The 22,449-nt window shown below is 48.1% G+C and overlaps 2 protein-coding genes and 1 non-coding gene across 4 annotated transcripts in view; 2 read left to right on the forward strand and 1 right to left on the reverse strand.

The window, feature by feature from the left end:
* Nucleotides 1-2,780: 2,780 nt before the first annotated feature.
* On the reverse strand, nt 2,781-9,805 carry LOC132447064 (inward rectifier potassium channel 16-like). Of its 2 annotated transcripts, none has more exons than XM_060037737.1 (2): nt 9,525-9,805; nt 2,781-4,711 (listed from the first exon to the last, which is right to left on the reverse strand). In XM_060037737.1, the coding sequence occupies exon 2, from the start codon at nt 4,698-4,700 to the stop codon at nt 3,357-3,359; it is 1,344 nt and encodes a 447-aa protein (XP_059893720.1). In that variant the 5' UTR covers nt 4,701-4,711; nt 9,525-9,805; the 3' UTR covers nt 2,781-3,356. The 2 variants fall into 2 exon arrangements, with proteins under 2 accessions (XP_059893720.1, XP_059893721.1); XM_060037738.1 differs by lacking the exon at nt 9,525-9,805 and adding an exon at nt 5,648-6,178.
* A 5,267-nt stretch (nt 9,806-15,072) lies between these two features.
* On the forward strand, nt 15,073-15,145 carry trnar-ucg (transfer RNA arginine (anticodon UCG)). The gene has a single exon. It is a non-coding gene; the product is annotated as a tRNA-Arg (tRNA).
* A 4,514-nt stretch (nt 15,146-19,659) lies between these two features.
* The window catches only part of LOC132446751 (ankyrin repeat and SOCS box protein 3-like), a 7,023-nt gene continuing 4,233 nt past the window's right edge, over nt 19,660-22,449 (forward strand). Inside the window, 2 exon segments of the mRNA XM_060037204.1 lie at nt 19,660-19,664; nt 19,771-19,864. Coding sequence (XP_059893187.1) covers nt 19,660-19,664; nt 19,771-19,864 — 99 coding nt within the window.

Below are 22,449 nucleotides of genomic sequence, written 5' to 3' on the forward strand. Positions count from 1 at the left end.
ACATTCAGGTAAATTTACGCCGCAGCCTCTCTCTCTCTCTCTCTCTCTCTCTCTCTCTCTCTCTCTCTCTCGCTCTCTCGCTCTCTCGCTCTCTCTCTCGCTCTATTAGAGCGGGCCGTGCAGCAAAGATGCCTGCAGCTTGTTGACTCCTCGAGGTGGCTCCGCGGGGACTCGTTCCGTCCCCGCAGCAGAACGGCGGTCCTGGGGGGCTTTTCAGGAACAGCTACGATCGCACTCATTAAATCCCTGAGTCTGTTTTACATGTCTTGGCTGTTGCCTTCCTGGCAACGAGCACTTTGTGTCCATATAGTAGGGCATTTCTTTCTTTTCTAAGAATCGTACCTCTCCGTATCGCAGTTTTAAGTGTATAGGCCTACGTAATAGTATAGATAATGAAATTGGTATGTTGTATTGGAACTTAGCCTTTAAAGGACCAATGAATGACAACTGCATTTGGGATAGAGCCAAACTTCTACTTTTTCTTCCATCCTTGTTGTTTAGTTTTCTCTAGGCCCTCTGTTTGTTAGTTGATGTTAAACAACAATGAAAGTCACCGTTGGCCTACAGTTCCAATATCCAATAGGCCTACTTAAGGCGTGATAAGTCAACTAGAGCATCTTCTCTGAATAAACCGATTTTCCGTTGATCTACAACAAAGTTGCTCTCCAGCTCCACGACTCGGATAGAGAGGCGCCGCTGCAGCCAGAAGCAAAGGCGACAAATGTTAACAGGTGCGGGGAGAATGGGGACTGACTTCTGATGCAATCACCACACGCCCCTTCCATACAAATTCCAGCACCATTTGAGACAAAAAAATTATAATTCATTTAAAAACCAACATGACCTGATGACTCATTTGTGATGGATGATTTATCCAGCGTTGCTATAGCGCAGACGCTTTTAAAAGTTGTGCAACTACATTTTTTATTCTTAATCTTGACTCTCTGAGAATAGTTGTGATCAGGAAAGTAGAATACTAGTGCATTATATTCCAACGATCGCTCGGTGGCCGCAACACAGAAACAATATCATCCACGGATCCTTGGAATTGTTCATCGGTAGATTTACGCATATCCAAACCTCGACGTTGAAGCCCATGCAATGCTGGCACTGCAACGACGTGTCATATTTTAACTGAACCCTGTGAGTAAAACAAGCATGACTTTCCGTTAAGTTTAAAAAGTCACGGTTTGATCTGTGCTTACCTGTTACGCATTGGCAAACCGGAGCAGATTGATAACGGATGGAGTGATATAGTCCAGGCGGCTTTAGCATTGACTGTTCTCGTGTGGTGGACACTGGTGGCTGCTGTTGTTGTTGTTTATTTAAGGCGAATGGGCGTCAGTATCAGCATCCCTCGTACCTCCGGATGAGCGCTCTGGACAATGTGCGTCGCGGATACTTCTTCAAAGCAATTTAAATAGAACACACCGGCTGGCCCCGCCCCCGTGGCTCCGCAGCCTATCAGCGAAGAGAGAGAGAGAGAGAAGCGAGGGAGCGAACCAAACTTATTTTCTTTGACGACGTTTCTTTATGGACAGCATGGTCCGAATGAAACACTGCGTAAAATAATAACAAAGCAATAAGAAATGAATTCGCCCCATAAAAGAAATACACACACAAAGTAATAGACCACAACAGATCCCTCGTAATATATAATTAGGGAGGCAGCACACTGCCAGCAGTGAGTTTTTCTCCCGCTAAGAATCAGCGCAATAGACTTCCTATTTTTAAAACCCTTTTCTTCTCCCTCACGAGAACTCTACGTTTCCTGGTCCAGCAATCAACACCTGCCCTGGGATGCATGTTGCAGGGCCGAACCGGGGCGCCGTTCGGTGCAGCCACTCATATTTTAGATTTATCTTTTGTTTTTGTGCAGCTTATTCTTTAATGTCTGCATGGAAAATGTGTTCTGTCGGAAAGAGTGACTCACTCAATAAAAACCCCTACATGCTTGTATTATGATATGACTCCTTCTCCACTGGGATATCAAGTTGCTGAGGATGTTTAGGCTATGCATCTGTTGCTTATAATTTTAGGCCAGACATTGGTGGTGATCGACAGCACTTTCACCGGGATGTCCTGTAATTGCGTGGCTAAATGACGCGTACTCGCTGCACGAGAGTGTGATGAAGCGAAGCCACATCGACATCCTTCATCCTTCGTTCATATCACTTCCTACAGCGGCCACTATTTATAGCGGTACCGTCCTCGGTGTAATTGACTTGTGTTGGTGAATGGACGCTGCAGGCATCGGAGTGCTTCCTGGAGACCACCAGGTGGTGGGCCAGAGGCTAAAATGAACCAGGCACACACACACACACGCACGCAAACATGCACGCACGCGCACACGCGAAGGCAAACATGCAGGCGTGCTTGCACACGCACGCACACACTCACTTTTTTTTTTTTTTTTTTTACACAGGTATCTGAACTTTTTGTCTCACGTTGGGGAATGGTACCTGGGCTATGTGTGGTGTTGAGATGCATCTCCGCCTGGCTGGAGACACAGGCCTTAAAGCAGTAAGCTTCACGATGGCACCTGCTAATGCTCATGGGATATGTAGGCAATGTGCCCAGTGCATGTTGAACTTAGAATTGAGACCTTTTATGACATGGACAGCCCAGCCATGGCATCGAGCTTTAGGAGGGGTCACCTACTGGGTTGGGGTTTGTTTTGTATACTATAGCGTCGTTAAATACTGTGAATTATTCCTCAAATGTGGGCTCCTCTGCCTTTTAACATTTTGAAATCAATGCGCTACAAATACAACCCAACATTACCAGCAATGGTCAAATACAAATCGACCTGATTTTTAATTACAGAAGATTAAGTCAATAAAAAAAAAATAAAGTTCTAGATGAGAGTAACACAAGTCTAATCACTTTTAGTATCTGTGGTAGGCCTATAAGTGGGGGTATGTTTGAACCCCCCCGCCCCCCCTGTTGTTCATACAAAGCAACCCAGACACAAGCTCACACACAGTATTTACACTTTAAATCTGCACCATAAAACATTCAAACATTTCACAAATCAAGTTGTACATTTACACTAACCAACCTTTTATTTTTTGGGATGAAATAGGCCTATTCGAAAATAAACCCCACAACATAGAAATAATACACATTTTCTAACTAGCTAACTTTCCTCTTCTGGCTTCTCTTCAACTCCTAAATCTCTCAGTGAAGAACCCCTGGGTGCCCTGTCTCCCACCCAGCACCCCTGGGTGCCCTGTCTCCCACCCAGCACCCCTGGGTGCCCTGTCTCCCACCCAGCACCCCTGGGTGCCCTGTCTCCCAGCCCCCTGGGTGCTGCTCCTCCCTCCTCCTCCTCCCTCCTCCTGCTGAGTTCAGGGTCATGTGTGGCTGAGCTCCGCCGGCGGGCACAAAGTGTTCTGGTGGTGCTGCCGGTACTCCTCCTCGGTCAGGGTCTTTTCCAGCTCCGCCCCCGGCTCCGCCTCAAAGACCTCGTCCCTCACCAGCTCCACGGTGACCGACGGCGGCTTGAGGCACGCCCCCCGGCCGTCCGGCGGCGGGGAGGGGCGTGGCGAGTGGCGCGGCGAGTGGCGTGGCGAGTGGTGCGGCGAGTGGCCGGGCGGCGGCGAGGGGGACCCGCGCAGCGAGAAGCGCGGTGAGCGGCGCGGGGAGTGGCGCGGCGACGGCTGCAGCAGCTTCCTGCGCTCGTAGGCCTCGGCGCTGATGACGGGCACCAGCACGCGCGCCGTGTGGTGGAACATGCTGTAGTCCACGCGGTAGTGGCGCCGCGTCACCAGCATCATGTCCTGGAACAGCTGCCCCCACAGGATCTCCGGCGGGATGTAGGAGGTGCGCGTCTGGTGCAGGATGCCGGTGTAGTCATCGGTGTAGGTGAAGGACACCACCAGCTCGAAGTCGTCCTTGGCCAGGTCCTCCATGGTGCTGGCGTACAGAGGGCTGCGGCTGTCGATGCGGTGCGTGATGACCGTGGGCGTGACCAGGATGATGTCGCTCTGCCGCAGCTCCAGGTCCTTGTAGGTCACGTCCACGCGGCCGGTGGCGTGCAGCGTGGAGCGCACCATCTGGGCGCGCGTGGTGCCCTCCACCATGTGGTTCCGGCGGAAGTCGCCCACGCGCCAGGACAGGCACAGGAAGCCGTCGGTGAGGTTGACCACGGCGCAGTGGCTGAAGCCGATGGTCTGCGCGCGCTTGCGGGCCGACGCCATCTTGGCCACCACGATGCCGATGACGAAGGTGTCGATGACGCAGCTGATGACGTCCTGCACCGTCACCACCACGATGGCCACCATGCAGTTCTCCGACATGCCCCGGAAGCCGTAGCCGATGGTGGTCTGCGTCTCCAGGCTGAACAGGAAGGCGGCGGTGAAGCTGCGCACCTGGTACATGCAGGGGTCGTTGAGCTCCCCGCGCAGGTCCCCGTTGGCCAGCGCGATGACCCAGTATAGGATGCCGAAGAACAGCCAGGACAGGATGTAGGACAGCGCGAAGATCAGGAACATGACCCGCCAGCGGATCTCCACCAGCGTGGTGAAGATGTCCGTGACGTAGAGCAGCCAGGGCTCGGGCACGTGGCGGAACAGCACGTTGCAGCCGCCCTCCTTGCGGACGTAGCGGAGACGCTTGTGCTGGCGGCCGTTCTCCGTGGTCACGCTCAGGGCGGCGGTCTCATCGCCGTGGCCCACCGTGGCGTACTGTTTGCACATCCTGGCAACGTCTGCGGGGCGGAGAGGGAACATCGAACATCGCACGTTAGTGATTGCATTTCTTATCGTACATTATGGTTACGCCGAGGGCGTAGCTTTGGGTCGATGGTGTTGAGTGATAAAGCGTCGTGGGCGTTTGGAGTCGATGCGTTTGGTACAGATATTAAGAGTGGGAACATCATAGCTGCACTGAGGAACAGTATGAGCACGCCAAATGACGCATGCGGCACCAGAGAGACACCCACCATCCTAGAGTAGAGCACAATAACACAGGAACTTCTCGCTGAGAGTTTGGCTTGGTGTGTCTCCTCTCCCTGGCTGACACTACCAAATGTGGATTTTTTTAAAGTAGCGGTCAAATTTGCTAATGTTGTTTATCCGTTTTGAATAAGGATTGTTTTTGTCAGGGGTAGGGCGAACCCACAAAGTTGTGTGGGAAAGAATCAATAGAGCAATGCAGGTCAGGATGTTTGGAGCAGGCAAAGCGACCTATCAATGAAACCCAAAGAGCCATTGACTGAACTAATCCCAGCACTGGATTGTCGCATGTCTCGCGAATGATTCTTGAAGAAAATATGTTTGCATTTTTTTCAATTACATATTTTGATACAGTTATTGTGGCAGAGACGAAAGCTAAGCTTGATTGTGTTTATACACAGAGACCCAAACACAGTACACACACAAGCTGGGTTTCCATAAGTTAAAAAAGAGGCGGAAGAAAACATATTCAACAGACGATTTAGCAGGCCAGATTTAGTAAAGCCTTGCTAAATCTAAATTGCCATTAAAAATGGAAAATGTCAAAATATATCTTTTAATGTATTTGTTTAACGCACTGACCTGTTACTTCCACTCCTAATACTTTGGGATTTCACTGATATTCCAACAAAGGCAGATTCCATGTGTTGTTCTCATGCAGAAGATGGACCACATGGCCCTGCTCTTACCTAAGCCAAGCTTGCCCACTTTCCGTCTTCTTTTTTTTCCAACCACTATTGTTGGAGGAAACAATTATCAATGGAGTCCTCAGAGTATCAGAATGATTGGCTGACCGCTGGAAATCTACCCCTCGCTGACCCCGCTCTCATTCAAAGACGAATGCATTTTAAACGTCTTACAACAAACGCTGCAGTGATGCAGGAAAGACACAAGTGTTTCAGTGGATTTGTTTCCATTGTGGGTTCTTCTCATAATCTCAGTCTCGTGTTTGCTTTCATATCTTCAACATGTGTTCGTGTTTGACTCTCTGTACTTCCACTGCGTTTAAGGTCTTGGTGTGACCCCGTCTGGGAAGGTTCACCCTACACTCTCCTCCATTCCTCTCTGTGTTGCTGTGGAGCTCCTCTGATCCGACTTGCCCCCGTTGTCTCTGTTTTCAGTGTAATGTCATCTCAGACGCTCCGAGGTAACGATGGCTCTGAATGAATGGCCGTGTTGCTTTATGTCGTCCCGTCCTAGCTACGTGTGAAAGGTTGACTGTGTTGTCATAACATCGCCCTCTGGATAAGTGCACGCACAAGGACGGGTCAGGGCGAGGATGTTGGAGCGCTCACTGGCGCGGGATGATGCTGACCGCTCAACGGGGACGGCGATTAAGGAACGGTAGTAAACAGCTTACTGCACCCGCCAGCGTTCTCACAGGCGCAAGAATTAGTGAATGGATTAAGGCTGTCTTGAGGGATCGCCGCCGTGCAGCACGTAATGCAGGTTAAACACGCGTCTGTACAACAAACATGTCGGCACAATAAACAGGCACCAAGGCCTGAAGCACGGCAACAAATAAATAGAGAAGGGGTCTGCTGTTTGACGTTCCTCTGTATCTCTGGGAGATGAGTCAACCCTTGGGATAACTGTTCCCCGCGGTCAACGCTTATAAACCAAAGACCTGAGCCCCTTCTCTCCGGGGTGGGGTCCAGCAGAGGGCTGAGCCCCTTCTCTCCGGGGTGGGGTCCAGCAGAGGGCTGAGCCCCTTCTCTCCGGGGTGGGGTCCAGCAGAGGGCTGAGCCCCTTCTCTCCGGGGTGGGGTCCAGCAGAGGGCTGAGCCCCTTCTCTCCGGGGTGGGGTCCAGCAGAGGGCTGAGCCCCTTCTCTCCAGGGTGGGGTCCAGCAGAGGGCTGAGCCCCTTCTCTCCGGGGTGGGGTCCAGCAGAGGGCTGAGCCCCTTCTCTCCGGGGTGGGGTCCAGCAGAGGGCTGAGCCCCTTCTCTCCGGGGTGGGGTCCAGCAGAGGGCTGTCCCGTGGCCAGAGGGAAACCACACAGGGCCGAACCTCGCGGAGGGCGAGCGAGGGAAAAACAACAAGTGGAAACTGGAAGGGCCTGACGGCGCGATCTGGGGCCCGGGGAAGGATCGATCGGGGCCAAACCACGGAGAGAGCATCCTCCTCTACGCCCTAACGGAGGTCTGACCGCCGCTATCTGACGGGAGGGGGACTCTGGCTGGAGGTCATGGGGGTGGAGTGGACGAGGTCATGGGGGTGGAGTGGGCGAGGTCATGGGGTCATGGGGGTGGAGTGGGCGAGGTCATGGGGTCATGGGGGTGGAGTGGACGAGGTCATGGGGTCATGGGGTGATGCAGTCGGGGCCTCCCTCTACGTGACACAACATCAGAAGGTGAACTCAAGAACAAGAATGACAAGAGATTGATATTGTTCAACAAAAGTTAACCGATTTAAATGTTTTATTATTATTGAGTTTGTTTTGGCTCAAAAAATGTGGCAAAGCAAAAGTCATGACATGGAACTATCTAACTTGTCACATGATATAAAACATACAATTATTATTTAGAAATGACACTAACTCTATCGGATATTTTATTGCTTCAAAATGTATTTGATTATACCACTTGGATTCATACACAAATATAGTTTTATCTACAATATTATAGCAGTTAGTAGCCATGAATTGTTTTGTTCATGTTTGACTTAAATGTTCGGCATTTGAGTAAGCTGTCTTGCTGTAAAGCCCTACAGCAAGACAGAATTGGGATGAATGCATCACCATTTGAAATTGGCCTTGAACCTGCACTAAACTAAAGTAGAATATTAACAAAATATCACAATGACCTTTGACAATTATGTAAAATTGCATTCATTAAAAATCATGTCAATATTGTACAGTGGTTTAAAAATGGAACCAGGGAGTTTCCATCAATTCTACGCGATCGTGTCTATACTAACAGTCCTAAATGTTTGCTCGTGGCTAGTATATACACCATTAAAATGACATACTCTATTGAATAGCTTAACAGCCATCATCCGTTTTTGTAGCATTTGCCTCTGTTGAAACAGACAACATTGAAAGTTTCCACTGAGGTATTGACCCACTAGGTTGAGCTGTTCTCTCTCCTCAACGACTGGACCCCTTCTCTGAAGGACCTTATGGCTTCAAATAGGCCCCTCTGTGTACACAACACATAGCCTGGTGCTGAACAGACACTACCAGCACTGGCCGTGCCCTTTGGCACAAAGTCTGTCAGGTCTGGCGGGGGAACACAGACTGTGTGTGCTGGAAGATGCCGTTTCAATCAAAAGCTCTCCGTAGTGAGAGGTTTTTAGAGAGGGGGCAGCTTTTGTTTGATTGTTTCTCAACTAACGATGAGGGAAAAAAGCTTTGAGGTCAATACATGTGTGTCATTCACTCAAAATGTTGAATCAAATTATTGGAGGCAGCTGAGGCAATTAACATATTTCTTTCCAAAAACATTTGCGGCCCCATAACAGCAACATTACAGGCTAGCTGACAGGGAAACATGGCGACTCACTGGATGTAGAGCACAGGAATGGTAGTACACCCTCGGATGGCTGGTTTAAGTGACGCGGGCCTTTCATCTACTAACTGACCTTCCGCTGTACTGGAGCTCAACTCTCCTACCTGTTGGCTCAGACCTCGGATAATGATTTACTGACGAACCGATTGACCGGTGTGGTGGTGCCCAGAATCACCACAGCGGAGACCTCGCTGTCCTCTCTATCGTAGTGGTAACTTAAACGTTTTAACATTGGACACAAGTTTGGACACAGAAATGTATGTCACACTTTTTACGTTCTAATTGTTCTTGGCTTAAAAGGGTGTAGAATCACTGCAGGTGGAGTAATTAGTCCTAATGGTTTAGCAGATTTGAATATCAAATAAAATGTTAAATGAATGCCGTCAGAGACAAGCCTTGTCTTCAGGTGATGTTAAGAAGATAAATATGAAGACGTGTATTTATGAAGCAGACTCTCTGCTCTTGCGTCAACAACGATATAGCACCAACATCACAAACCGCAAAGAAGACAATCTCTATTTTTAAGGTGATTTGAAAGATACTAATATTATGCAGTTCAACAAAATAAGTTATCCTTTAGAGGAACGTTGTAAAACCTCCATGTCCAGCTTACCACTGTGAAATCTGGGCTTTTGTAAGTGAACAAAAGGATGAATTAAGCCTTTCGGGGATCACGTTTCATTGCTGGCTTGTTCTTTCTTGTCAGATTACAGATTGTTGTGTTGACTACAACACTTCTTTATGTCACCAACAACTTGACACCTCAGAAATAATACGCTGTAACTCACTGTTAGGCTAAGCCCCAAAAACAGAACTGAGGAAAGTTATGAAGGACATTAAAAATCGCCACATAGTGAGCTGTTATTTTATTTTTATCAGTGCTCAAACTAAATATTTAATATACACACTTCCATATTTGCAGCGTTGGACAATGACCTATAAAAGCAGCTCTGCAAAAGTCCAACAGGTACAATTGCACACACACCCAAAAGAATCTACAAATGAAAAGCTTGTTGGTTGGATCAGCTGTGAAGCTTATTGTTAACGAATGAGTTCCTACCTGGAGACTGAAGTTCAGAGTGCTGCTGAGCAGAGAGCCGGGCTGTCCCAGAGTGAACCGGAGCTGGGTACCTGTCACAGCGGACCAGCTCACCTGCTGCTCTGCGATCACTGGACTCTAACGCCTCCCTCGGATATATGATGGACACTGAGGGGTGTGTGTGTGTGTGTGTGTGTGTGTGTGTGTGTGTGTGTGTGTGTGTGTGTGTGTGTGTGTGTGTGTGTGTGTGTGTGTGTGTGTGTGTGTGTGTGTGTGTGTGTGTGTGTGTGTGTGTGTGTGTGTGTGTGTGTGTGTGTGTGTGTAGGGATACCTGTATTTTTGCTTTTGTGCATGTGTTTTGGGCATTTACTCGGCCCATGGGCGTGTCCGTATTTGTGTATGTGTGTGTGTGTGTGTAACTTCACTCTAATAACAGATTACTATTTACTATTACACCATAACCATAATGCCGTGGCCATTACCTCATTCCATTCGTCTCAAGGTAAAGAGAACGATTCCACCTGAAACAATGCCCGTGTTTCTCCTCAAACTGCCTCAGCTCCGACATCAAACACAGGCTCTGGTTAAAGGATTTCTTATGCAATGGGATAATGGTGCTGGTTACTTTGTTTGTGGCTCGTCTCTATTATTGTGCCCAAGACAACATTGCAAGAAATAATTATCCGGTGTTTGATTCAGTAATGTAAACCAAGGCAATGAGGTGGAAGGAAACACCTGAATAAAGTAAGCATCAGTAAAGATTAAGAATAAATAACAAAGAATAAAGATTCTGTCGAGGATGAGAGAACCACTTGAGGAATTTTGGACGTTTAAGTTTTAAGTTCCCCGTTTCACAGATGTGGGCTTTTACACTGTAATTCCTTGTTTAACCCCTTGTTATTGATAGATTGATCCCATGTTCAGATTAATGTCTGTATCCAATTAATGTGAGACAGCTATACCAGAAGAACGTTCCTTCTTCTTCTTCTTGTGTATTACAAATGGTAGGCATCATAGTTAGTGCAACATAACCACCTTGGACCTGGCTTCTTACGAGGCATTTACAATCGATCTGTACCCACACTTTCAAAGACAGGCACTCTGATTAACTTCTGATAAACTGTTTAACAACCGGGCTGCCTTGTGGGTATACTCTTGACCTGCATACATAATTGTTGGATGAAAATCCCGCAATTATCTAGAGCGATTTTTTTAATCACAATTGCAATCCCCCGATTCCCCCGGAGAAACCCCACCTGCCTGGCCTCGTTCCCGTCTGAGCTGCTTTGTGCCGCCCGGTGTGTTCCTGCCGGATCTAAGTTGGTGCTTTGTGCTCCTCGGGTCAGAGTGTCAGTGTCCGGACGGTGTCCCTCGCTCTGTGTTTGTGTTTATTGTGTTCTGCTCTCACCTTGTCCGATGGGAATCGTTTGGGTCTTAATCCTCTGTCCCTACAGTATGGGATTGTTCTCTGTTCATACCTAGAAGAACAGTGTAACTCAGGTTTCACATGCATGCACGCCTGTACACGCACACGCACGCACACGCACACACACACACACACACACACACACACACACACAAACAGACTCTCGCTCTCACTCTCTCGTGGGAGAAATTGACTGGTTCACATTATGTGAAAGAAGGTTTCTTTTATCTTTCAACCCAAAGATAGATCTGAGGCCATGGAAATCTGACATGTTTCCGTTATGGTTATTTTAATGTTTCCAGCATCTTCATCTAACTGATTGAACCATATCCACTCTTTAGCATAATGTCTGTGAATATAAAATGTAAAGCAATTCTGAGGAGTGCAACCTTTAGAGATTTGAAACAATTTGTGATGGCAATGTGCCACTCTATGTGAAAATTAGTGAGTTCAGTTGGAATATAAAAAAATGGAATATATAGCATCCATCAATTAAGATAAGAGCTACTATTGTTTCTTAGAAATGGCATAGCCATACGTCTCCTATGTATAATATAGTGAGTTTAATGTTTTCTGAGAATATCTATTAAGAGTTAACTGTACTGCCGATTTACAGTTAAGACCGCTTCCGGATAATTTCCTCCCAATCAGAGATAGGATTAGCATCTCCTCTCTGATTGGTTCAAGGAACCATCATGCCTGTCAATCACAGGTTCCGCAAATTCTCACTGGCGGAGAAGCCGAGCGAGGGAGGGTGCAGAAAGGGTGGGGACGTTTTTTCGGGGTTGTTTTAGTTTTGCTTTCTAGTCTTTCTTTCTTCTGCCCTTTTCTGCTCCCTTTCTTTCCAACTGCTGAATCGTACCTCCAGTGGTGTTAATAGAGAGCGAGCATGGAGCCAATGAGAGAGAGCCAGGGGCGGTTCTAAGGGGGGGGGGGGGCAGCAGGGGCCAGTGCCCCCATAAAACTGAGTTCGTACCCCCTAGTGGCCCCCCATCCAAGCGTTGTTTTTTTCCTTTTCGCTCCGTCCGGCCGGGGGGTCGATTGCTTGCGATGGTGTGGCCCTGACGCACAATCGCAACTTGAGATTTATAATACATCATTCTGACTTTATTGCTGCTGGGGATGATACTGAGTGGTTTGATGTCAGTGAAGGAAGCCCAAAATGTTGTAACATTGACAATTGCCTTAGCCAATGAAACATTTCAAATGTATAATATTGACAATTGCTGTAACTGAAGGAAACACTTAATACTATGCTACTGAAATAAATGCAGTAACGGGAAACAGCCAATTATTGTATATTACAATTACAATTAGGGCATTTAGCAGACGCTTTTATCCAGTCGCGACTTACATCGGTTAATACACACATTGACACACCGACGGCAGAGTCAACCATGCAGGGCGACAGCCAGCTTGTCAGGAGCAGTTAGGGTTAAGTGTCTTGCTCAGGGACGCGTCTACACTCAGCTAGGAGGAGCTGGGGATCGAACTAGCAACTGCTCTACCTCCTGAGCTAAGCCGACCCGCAGTTTTTGAATGCCGTTACTTAGTACTAAACTAAATATTTTGCGTCCCGGGTTCAATGCGCCAACGAAACAACTGGCCCCAGTCTGGCCCCCCCCATGAAGATGGGTCTAGAGCCGCCCCTGGAGACAGCCGGCTCCTCCCTCCCACCAGCCCTCCCTGGTTTCCACTCGAGGACCTTCCGGAGATCAGAATACACTCCCAGCCTAATCGCCCTCTATCTTTTCACACTCTCCTTAAGGTGTGAACGTGCTCATTAAGCCCTGCACCGCTGAAACTCGACAACAGAGCACTCCCTATTGGTCAGGTGACGAAGGTGACGTCCACTTTTGTGATTCTGTGGTAAACCAGCGAACGAGACAGCGTTGGAGTTCTGTGATAAAAGTAGCTGAAATCATAACATTCAATAGGGACACATTATGTACAACAGGACCAGAAAGACCATTTGTGCTTTGGCTGTTTTGAGGTTTAAGACAGCGTAACATAACAATAAGGACACACATCCTCCTAAATGAATCATGTGTTTGAAGCAGAGGTTTGTCAAACTGTCCACTGTGCATGAATTCACGGTTAATCTCTTTGATTGAACGTCTCAACGACCAAATAGTGAATACCATGTTTAGGTATTATGACGGTTTTTAAATGACTATACACTGCAAAACCAATGCCAAAGAAAACATAGGTCATCATTTGGCATTAAATGCTACAACAGCTTTAGAAATTGTAGCTTTCATTTGACTAAATTAGAAACAGAACTGGCCCTAATCTCCTAATGCCTTCTAATATTGTAGTACCTCTGGGCCATAATGCCACATTTCTACAGTTATGAGGCACATCATGTCTTTTCCAAATAAACAAACTGCGTGTGTGTGTGTGTGTGTGTGTGTGTGTGTGTGTGTGTGTGTGTGTGTGTGTGTGTGTGTGTGTGTGTGTGTGTGTGTGTGTGTGTGTGTGTGTGTGTGTGTGTGTGTGTTAATAAAGGCCGGAACACAGTGAACCATAACTAAGTACACTCATTTTTTCCATGTGAAAAAGTAACTATTTGTTCCCAATAAATCTGAAAATAACCTGATTGACAGACTGCCCCAGTTCACCGGTGGCCATGGAGAAAGCTCAGAGCCAGCTCACATCAGCCAACACAGAAGGTTACACGAATGAAATGAGAAGCAGACGTATTTGAAATGCTAAAACAACGCCATCACACATTTCCTGAAGCAGTACCTCGATGAAGGAAGGCTTTTAAAGCATTGTAGACTGGTATCTCTGCTTGTGGCCCATAGGGCTGTTATTATTATTATGGGCTGAAGCACAGACTGCTTCACACAGGCAAATTGATATCATATTGTATCATGCTTATTATTGTATTTGCATGTAGCATCCTTGTGTACCTCGAGATTCGCTTTTCAATCCAATGTATGATTTAATGATGATGTGTTTTGTATGTGAAGTCTATATCTCTTTGCTAAAGCTCTAAGCTATTTATTTTTTCTTAACAAGTAAACCTGATGGAGCGATTGTGATATGATTGCAAAGCTTCTGGTTTTATACTTCCATCCCGGTTTGAATTGTACTTTTGCTTTAGTATTTTCAATACATTAAATATTTCTATGTAATGCATTGACGCGACACTTCCAAATTAAGCTGCACATTCCAGATCTGTTTATGGCTGACATATGCACTTCCTGCAATCATTTGCAATGCTTGCTTATATACATCAACACAGAAGCGTGTGAGTGTGTTTGTCTGGCTGTCTGTGTGTGTCTGGCTTTCTGTATATGTGTGTGTGTGTGTGTGTGTGTGTGTGTGTGTGTGTGTGTGTGTGTGTGTGTGTGTGTGTGTGCGTGTGGCTCTCTGTGTGTGTGTGTGTGTGTGTGCGTGCGTGTGGCTCTCTGTGTGTGTACGGGTCATTGTGCGTGTCTGGTTTTCTGGTTGTGTGTTTCTGCGTGGGTGGGTGTGTTTGTGTTTATGTGGGTGCGTTCATGTGTTGTGTGCGTGCTAGAGTACGTTTGACTGTTTGTTTGTTGGTATATGTGGATTAAGGATGTGCCTTCCCTCCCAGAAACGGCCAAACAAACAAACAAAGGTACAATGCAGACCGTATCAGTGCCATCAAACAGCTGCTGAGGGGGGGGGTCAATGCAGGCCAACTCACTAAGAATAATTCTTGAAAGGATTTCAGGAATCTCATGGAGATTAAAGGTTGGTTCAGGGAGTGTGACCTAGTGGCGGGGGGGGGGGGGGGGGGGGGGTGGGTGTGTGTGTGTGTGTGTGTGTGTGTGCGAGAAAGAGAGCCAGATAAAAGGGATTTTTGTATGGTTATGTGAAGAAAAAGAGGGAGAGTGTGCATATGAGAGTGTGCGCGTGTGTGTGTGTTGCAGCCTTCTTATTGACACCTAGATTGCCTTTACCTTTGGATATCTCAACAAATAAAAACGGATCTTATTGAGTTGAGTTCTTGTAAACACTTTTAGTTTCCACTCTGCATAACATGATTACTTTTTGGCATTTTGTCCAGCAGAGATTTTGCTCATTGTAAAACCACCTGCCAGCGTTCCCCCACGCATTGACTATGCAGTGCAATAAATCCATAATTTAGTACAACTTGCATTTACAAGTGGCCGCGTGGCCTAATGGATAAGGCGTCTGACTTCGGATCAGAAGATTGGGGGTTCGAGTCCCTTCGCGGTCTTCGCTCTTGAGGGGGGCAGAAGAGTCTTATGGTTTGGGTTCTTGACTCCGAGCCACCGTCACTTTGGATAAAAGCTTCCGCTACGACTCAAGCACTCACTCAACAATACACAGGATACAAACATGCCGACAAGGACCCACAAGCCAGAGAGCCACAATTAGACGCTATTTAAGGCCTCATTTCACACAATCAGTGAAGGGTTTTGTGTGGTTTCAGAGAGTGCAGTGAGCTGTTCACACGAGGGTAAAATGTGCCACAGCTAGATAGATAGAAACTCTAATGGTTGTGGGTTCTCTATAATGGTTCTGGGTCTCTAAGGGTTCTGGGCCTCTAAGGGTTCTGATCCTCTATAATGGTTCTGGGCCTCTGTAATGGTTCTGGGCCTCTAAGGGTTTTGGGCCTCTTTAGGGTTCTGGGCCTCTATAATGGTTCTGGGCTCCTAATGCCGCGTTTCCACTGCAGGGTGCGGAACGGATCGGATCGCAAAGGGGCGGTAGGGAGGGGGCAGTATAGCCCAGCTCAGTTCCGAGGTCGCGTTTCCACTGCCGACAGTACCCTTGGTGGTAGGCCGGATGTCAATCGCCGCGGCAGCTACGTAAACATCGTAAACAACGTCTTCCTCCGCAAGAATGCAGACGAACGTCTCCACCTCCTTGTTCGCCCAAGCAAGCTTTTTACGCGACATGTTAATTGTAAAGAATAATACCTCGAGGCTACTGTTTGTTTGTTTTTATCCCCGCGTCACCCGGAAGTGACGATTCTGTCGACCAATCAACGGAGGGGGGGTGTAGCTAGAATTCCAGGGTACCCTTTCAGGCGTCTGGTCTCGTTTTGGGTACCGCAACGGAGGAGTCCCTAGAATGGGGTCGGAACGGGTACGGCAAAGTCCGGGTCACGCCCACTTTTGGCGGTGGAAACGCGATCCGACCCGCACCTTTGCGATCCGATCCGTTCCGCACCCTGCAGTGGAAATGCGCCATAAGGGTTCTGGGCCTCTTTAGGGTTCTGGGGCTCCATATTGGTTCTTAGCTTCAAGATCAGTTCTTTTTCTTTTCATTGTCGACGTTGTCCACCAAATAAGTTATCATTCAGGGGTTGGCTTAGCTCAGGAGGTAGAGCAGCTATTTTGTGACCGAAAGGTTGCTAGTTCGATCCCCAGCTCCTCCAAGCTGAGTGTTGATGTGTCCCTGAGCGAGACACTGAACCCTAACTGCTCCTGACGAGCTGGCTGTCGCCCTGCACGGTGTGTGCATTAACAATGTGTGTATTAACCGATGTAAGTCGCTTTGGATAAAAGCTAAATGTAAATGTATTATGTTTGTTATGTGAGTGTTATGTTATGTTAGTGTTTGTTTTAGGCCTGTTTATTTGTTTTAGGCCTGTTTATCAGTACAAAAACGTGGGGGAAGTAAGTCCGACATGGAGGTTCTTCAATGTCTGGACTCTCTGAGCTAACGGCTAACCGGCTCAGTCCCGGCGCACACATCAGGGGCCGAGGTTCAGCCCAGAGCCACGGAGCTCTGGTTTCCTGTGTGTCTGTGTGTGTCCTGGTTCATTCAGAAGCAGCCGCTCTGCAGCGTGCGTGTGAGTTCCATCAGCATTCTTATGACATGCCTCATGGGGCCACGATGTGATGCTAATCCAGCCCAGCACTAGAGAGGAGGAGGAGAGGGGAGGGGGAGGAGGAGGAGGAGGGGGGGGGGGAGGGGGAGGTGGATGAGGGGGAGAGGGGGAGAGGGGGAGGAGGAGGGGGAGGAGGAGGAGGGTGGAGAGGGGAGGAGGAGGAGGAGGGGCGGAGGGGGGAGGGGGAGGAGGAGGGGGGGGGGGAGGAGGGGGAGGAGGGGAGGGTGGAGAGGGGAGGAGGGGGAGAGGGGAGGAGGAGGGGGAGGAGAGGGGAGGGGGAGGGGGAGAGGAGGAGGAGGGGGAGGAGGAGGAGAAGGGGAGGGTGGAGAGGGGGGGAGAGGGGAGGAGGAGGGGGAGGAGGAGGAGGAGAGGGGAGGAGGCGGAGAGGGGAGGAGGAGAAGGGAGGGGGAGGAGGGGAGGAGGAGGGAGGAGGAGGAGGGGGAGAAGGAGGAGAAGGGGAGAAAGGGGGAGAGGAGGAGGAGAGGGGGGAGAGAGGAGGAGGAGAAGAGGGGAGGAGGAGGGGGAGAGGGGAGGAGGAGGGGGGAGAGGAGGAGAGGGAGGGGGGAGGAGGAGGAGAGGGGAGAGGAGGAGAGGGGAGGACGGGGAGAGGGGGGAGAGAGGAGGAGGAGAAGAGGGGAGGAGGAGGGGGAGAGGGGAGGAGGAGGGGGGAGAGGAGGAGAGGGAGGGGGGAGGAGGAGGAGAGGGGAGAGGAGGAGAGGGGAGGACGGGGAGAGGGGAGGAGGAGGACAAATTTGGGAGAGAGGAGGTAATTCTGCAGCACAGACTGGCTGCGGGTGGAAGAGAGGAGCTCCTCCCCGGTTGTAGATCTGCTCCCCAGCCCATTTCTTTTTTAATGATCTTTTTTTATCTTCTGCTTCTCACATCCATCATGGCGAGCTGTCAAGTATGTGTTACAAAAACTGTAATAAGGTCAACTGAGGGCTTTAAAAGTCATTTTTAGAGAATCCCTTAAGAGTTAAATTCTATAAAACACTGGTTCTCACTGTTAACCACACGAACACGTTTCTCTCTCAGGATTCGGGCAGCACAGTTAAAGTGTCACCCCAGCGTGTGTCTTCTTCGCTGTCTTTCTAAATGCTCCGATGCTCTTGTCAACGCTTTGATTGGATGACTCCATTGTATCGCTCGCCGCTCTACAGCATTACATAATTTTCCGTACACGGTGCCCATGCAGTGTTCTCCCTGCCAGAGTTCATGGGCTCCTTTGAGCTGCGTATCAAACAGGTTCAACCGCCTGGAACTTCAAGGCTCAGTTTCAAGCGGTATGCTCTGAAATAACTGTGTGTGTGTGTGTGTGTGTGTGTGTGTGTGTGTGTGTGTGTGTGTGTGTGTGTGTGCGTGTGTTCTCGTGTGTTCTCGTGTGTTCTCGTGTGTGCCTGTGTGTGTGATGGAAATGTCTTCGGTATGGAAATGCTTGATCCACTCTGAATTGTTCCCATCACATTGACTTTGACATGGATCTGGGTGAGCCGACCTGACATTGAGAGTCACTCGAGGATAGTGGGCGGGCTCGCTCCACTACTGCCTCGCAGCCTCGTCTCGGACCAATAAAAGAACGATCCAACTCCCCGTCGTAAAGTGTATTTCGGGAAAAATTGCAAGTATTGCAAAAATCATCAGAAAACAACTTTGTGTTTCTGTTTGTGCTCAGAACCACGAGGCAGATGAGCCACATGTTGTCTTGAGTGTGCCCATGCAAGACAGACTTAGACGTTGAAATCTCTCTGCAGGAAATAATAAGCCAAACCAAGACTGCATCGCCCATGCTGTTCAACTCCCATCGCTGGAGTTGGCTTCCACCACTCAGAAGCCAATACTCAGATTAACAAACTCAACGTCTTGCTTGAATGATTGATTGATGGGACGAAGGTGCATTATTGCTCTTACCTTGCATGTGTATTATCCGTTTCCCGTGGTAATGCCAGGCGCTGGTTCCAACAGGGACATAAGCTGCACCTTGCAACCTTTGCAAGTAAGACAGTCCCTGTGGAAAATGGTTTGCATGGTCATTTTCTCCTGAACGAATGGCTAACCTTGTGGAATAAACAGGCCAAAGTCCCACCGAACAACACCAAGGAATCCTGTTGTTGCATAGTCATGATTTCCATCATGGAATGAGAGTGGGTTTCAAACAATGAACAACATTTGAAACAATCTAAATGTCGAACAAAGATTTTACATTTTAATGTTTGTCATTTCGGAGGCTGTGAACCATTTTCGACCGTGTTCTCACATGATCTTCAACAGGCATACCATTTGGTCACTGTGTAAAATATCTTTGTTTTTGAATTTGAGCGGAGACGTACGCTTTAATATCTTCACACGTGGAGGAAACTCCAGCTAACATGCAGGGGACGTGGAGGGTCGTATGTTCACATAGCATGAGAAGGACAAATGAAAGGTTTCTCTTTCTTTGTCCCGATCCCCTTCTCTCTCCCATCTCACTTCCACAGCTTTGGAAACTTCTCTGGGGTTTATTTGTGGATCGAAACAGCGGAGGAGAGTTGCTAGTAAGTGTTTCCAGCCAGTTGTTGAGGCGTTTTTTTCCGTGCTATCGGCTCTTCCTTTTTCTGGTCAACTCAGCAACTTTTGCGGTCCTATACCTTTTTAAGTTGACTTAAGAAAACATTAACGGAAGTTTCTGCATTCGACCGGATTTTAGGGCGTTTGATAATCATTTGGAAAATTGTCACTCTGTATAAACAGCTGTCTACTCTAAACAGTAGCAACAAGGTACTGTGTGTGTGCACATGCACATTCACGAGTGTGTGTGTGTGTGTGTGTGTGTGTGTGTGTGTGTGTGTGTGTGTGTGTGTGTGTGTGTGTGTGTGTGTGTGTGTGTGAGTGTGTGCATGCACAAGCGTGAAAGCATGCAGTGAGTTAGAAAAAAAACAGTAATAATTAACGCAGCAGCGGCAGCAGGCTGCCAACTGGTTTGTCGACCCTGAAACTCAAACCCCTGGCCCAACCCATGTGACCAGGTGGAGGCCGACGGCGGCCTGTAGCGCAGACACAGAAGACGCCAAGAAGCCGCTCAGTGATGTAAGCAGCGACAATGGCAGCCAGAGCAACCCTGTGAACCCTTCAGCAGAACCCTGTGAAGAGGCTGAAAAGAGGAAGGAAGGAAAACAAATAAAGTTTAAAGACAAATTTGATTTATTAAAATCGATATTGTTCTGGAACATCGGAGCGCCCGCTGAGTTTGTTAGGGGACGAGAAAGTGTTGGAACACGAACGCGCGTCCAAGTGAATATAACTCACGGCTGGGGGGGGGGGGGGGGGAGGGGGGGGGGGTGGTTTGTCGGCCTTGGGGGGCAAACCTGTTTTGGTCGAGTCAGACATGGAGGACACCAACGTCCCCAGACGTAGGACACACACCTTGGCCGTGGACCAGGGGACCCCAGCAGGGGGGGGGGTTGTCAGACAGGGGACGCCCGGTCAGGGAGCGTGACGCTAGCCCTTCGTGCCCACTGCATCCGTCCGCTGACGGACCCCGTTGACTTTGAATGGGGCGGAGACGCAGTGCATTGTGGGTCCATCCGCTCCGTTGGATCCGTCGGCTCCATCAAGAAAGTCTCTCTCGCTTTATTCCTCCTGTTGGATTCGATTTCATGTCTTGGAATGTCTGTCGCGCTCTCTCTCTCTCTCTCTCTCTCTCTGTCTCTGTCTCTCTCTGTCTCTGTCTCTGTCTCTGTCTCTCTCTCTCTCTCTCTGTGTCTCTGTCTCTCTCTCTCTCTCTCTCTCTCCCGACGATGCACTGTGCTGTGCACATCCCTGAGGAGAACGACAGATAGTCTCCACGCACTCACAACCCCAGACCGACGTGTGAATGAGGTCGTCCATCTAGGGCAGAGCTGCTCGCTGTGTGGCCGTCGTGGTCTGAGCAACCCGCACCTGGTTTTATTGAACAATAACTGAACAATCTGTGTATATGTTGTGTACATGGGGAATTAAAAATAACGACTTTATTCAAATAACATTTTCACAGACTTAATTACAAATGCTTAACAAGAATTAAGCATAACTTATCTCTCCGTCTCTCTCTCTCTGTCTTTCTCTCTCTCTCCCTATCTCTCGCTCCCCCTCTCTCCCTATCTCTCCGTGTTTCTCCCTCTCTTTCTCTCTCTCTCTCTCTCCATGTCTCTCCCCATCTCTCCCTATCTCTCGCTCCCCCTCTCTCCCTATCTCTCCGTGTTTCTCCCTCTCTTTCTCTCTCCCTATCTCTCCATGTCTCTCCCCATCTCTCCCTATCTCTCGCTCCCCCTCTCTCCCTATCTCTCCGTGTTTCTCCCTCTCTTTCTCTCTCCCTATCTCTCCATGTCTCTCCCCATCTCTCTCTCGTCCCCATTTATCTTCTGTGTGAGTGTGCAGACGGTCTAATTGAGCTTAAAAGTAATAATTGTTGTGTTTGACATTGTCTGCACTGCCTGCCCCTTCTCTCGCGGTCTCCTTTTTACATTGGCTCAAATTAGTCTCTGCTTTGTGCTTTGATTTTTTGAATTTTACCCTACCTTTGTGTAGATGCTGTCTGACTTTGTGTAGAAGCTGTCTGACTTCGTGTAGAAGCTGTCTGACTTTGTGTAGACGCTATTTATCTTTGTGTATATCCTGTGTAACTTTGTGTAGATGCTGTCTAACTGTGTGTAGATCCTGTGTAACTTTGTGTAGATGCTGTCTCAATAGGTATGGACGCTGTGTAACTTTGTGTAGATCCCATGTAACTTTGAGTAGATCCTGGGTAACTTTGTGTAGACCCTGTCTAACTGCGTGTAGACCCTGTTTAACTTCGTGTAGACGCTGTATATCATCGCCATGCTTGAAAGATCTCATCGCTGAATAAACCCATCATTATCACTTAAGCCTAATTCACAACATGTGGCTAATCTATTGATAAGCTATTGTTTATTTATCGTTACTTTATGGTCTCGGTAACTTGTAGGGCGGCCTGCTTGTAACTTTAAAAGGCACATGCTTTATCCTAAACTGTACTTTGCAGTGATGATTCTCACTGACGTTCATTTACGCACGCAGTCACTCAAACACACAAACACACAGTGGTGTTGGGATGAGTAATGGTGTTGCTAGGTTTGTGTGTATCTGTCTCTCTCTCTCTGTCTCTCTATCTGTCTCTCTCTCTTTTTCTTTCTCTCTCTGTCTCTCTCTTTCTTTCGCTCTCTCTCTCTCTCTCTCTATATCGCTCTGTCTCTCTTTCTGTCTGTCTGTCTCTCTAGTTCTCTCTGCCTCTCTATCTCTCTCTGTCTTGTACTCTTGAGTTTGCATCAGGTCATGCATTGAGTAAAAGCTTCCAAAAGATCCAATTTCATGACCACCAGTTATCAATGGGAGGAATTGGCGCACACAGATGTGTAGAAATATACACACAAACAGATGTACGTTGGAATATGCAGACACTCACACACACAGATATGTACTCGCATAAATACCTACACCGCGAGATTTCATATTTTCTCTGAAAGATTTTCCATAATGGGCAAAGAATGCATTATGTTTTTACCATTTCTCCTGGAATCCAACTACCTGTAACATTTTCCGATCTGCTAATATTTTCCATGACATTTTCCCACAGACGTCCAATCATTCCAACACATTATTAAATCATGCCTTGCATTATTATATTCATACAGCTGAAATGATTTCCT

The sequence above is a fragment of the Gadus macrocephalus genome, chromosome 18 (assembly GCF_031168955.1).
Source record: "Gadus macrocephalus chromosome 18, ASM3116895v1".
In the NCBI taxonomy this organism is placed as follows: Eukaryota; Metazoa; Chordata; class Actinopteri; order Gadiformes; family Gadidae; genus Gadus; species Gadus macrocephalus.

Excerpts from the sequence above, each read along its gene's own strand:
- LOC132447064 (XM_060037737.1), bottom strand. The coding sequence starts at position 4,700 with ATGTGCAAACAGTACGCCACGGTGGGCCACGGCGATGAGACCGCCGCC.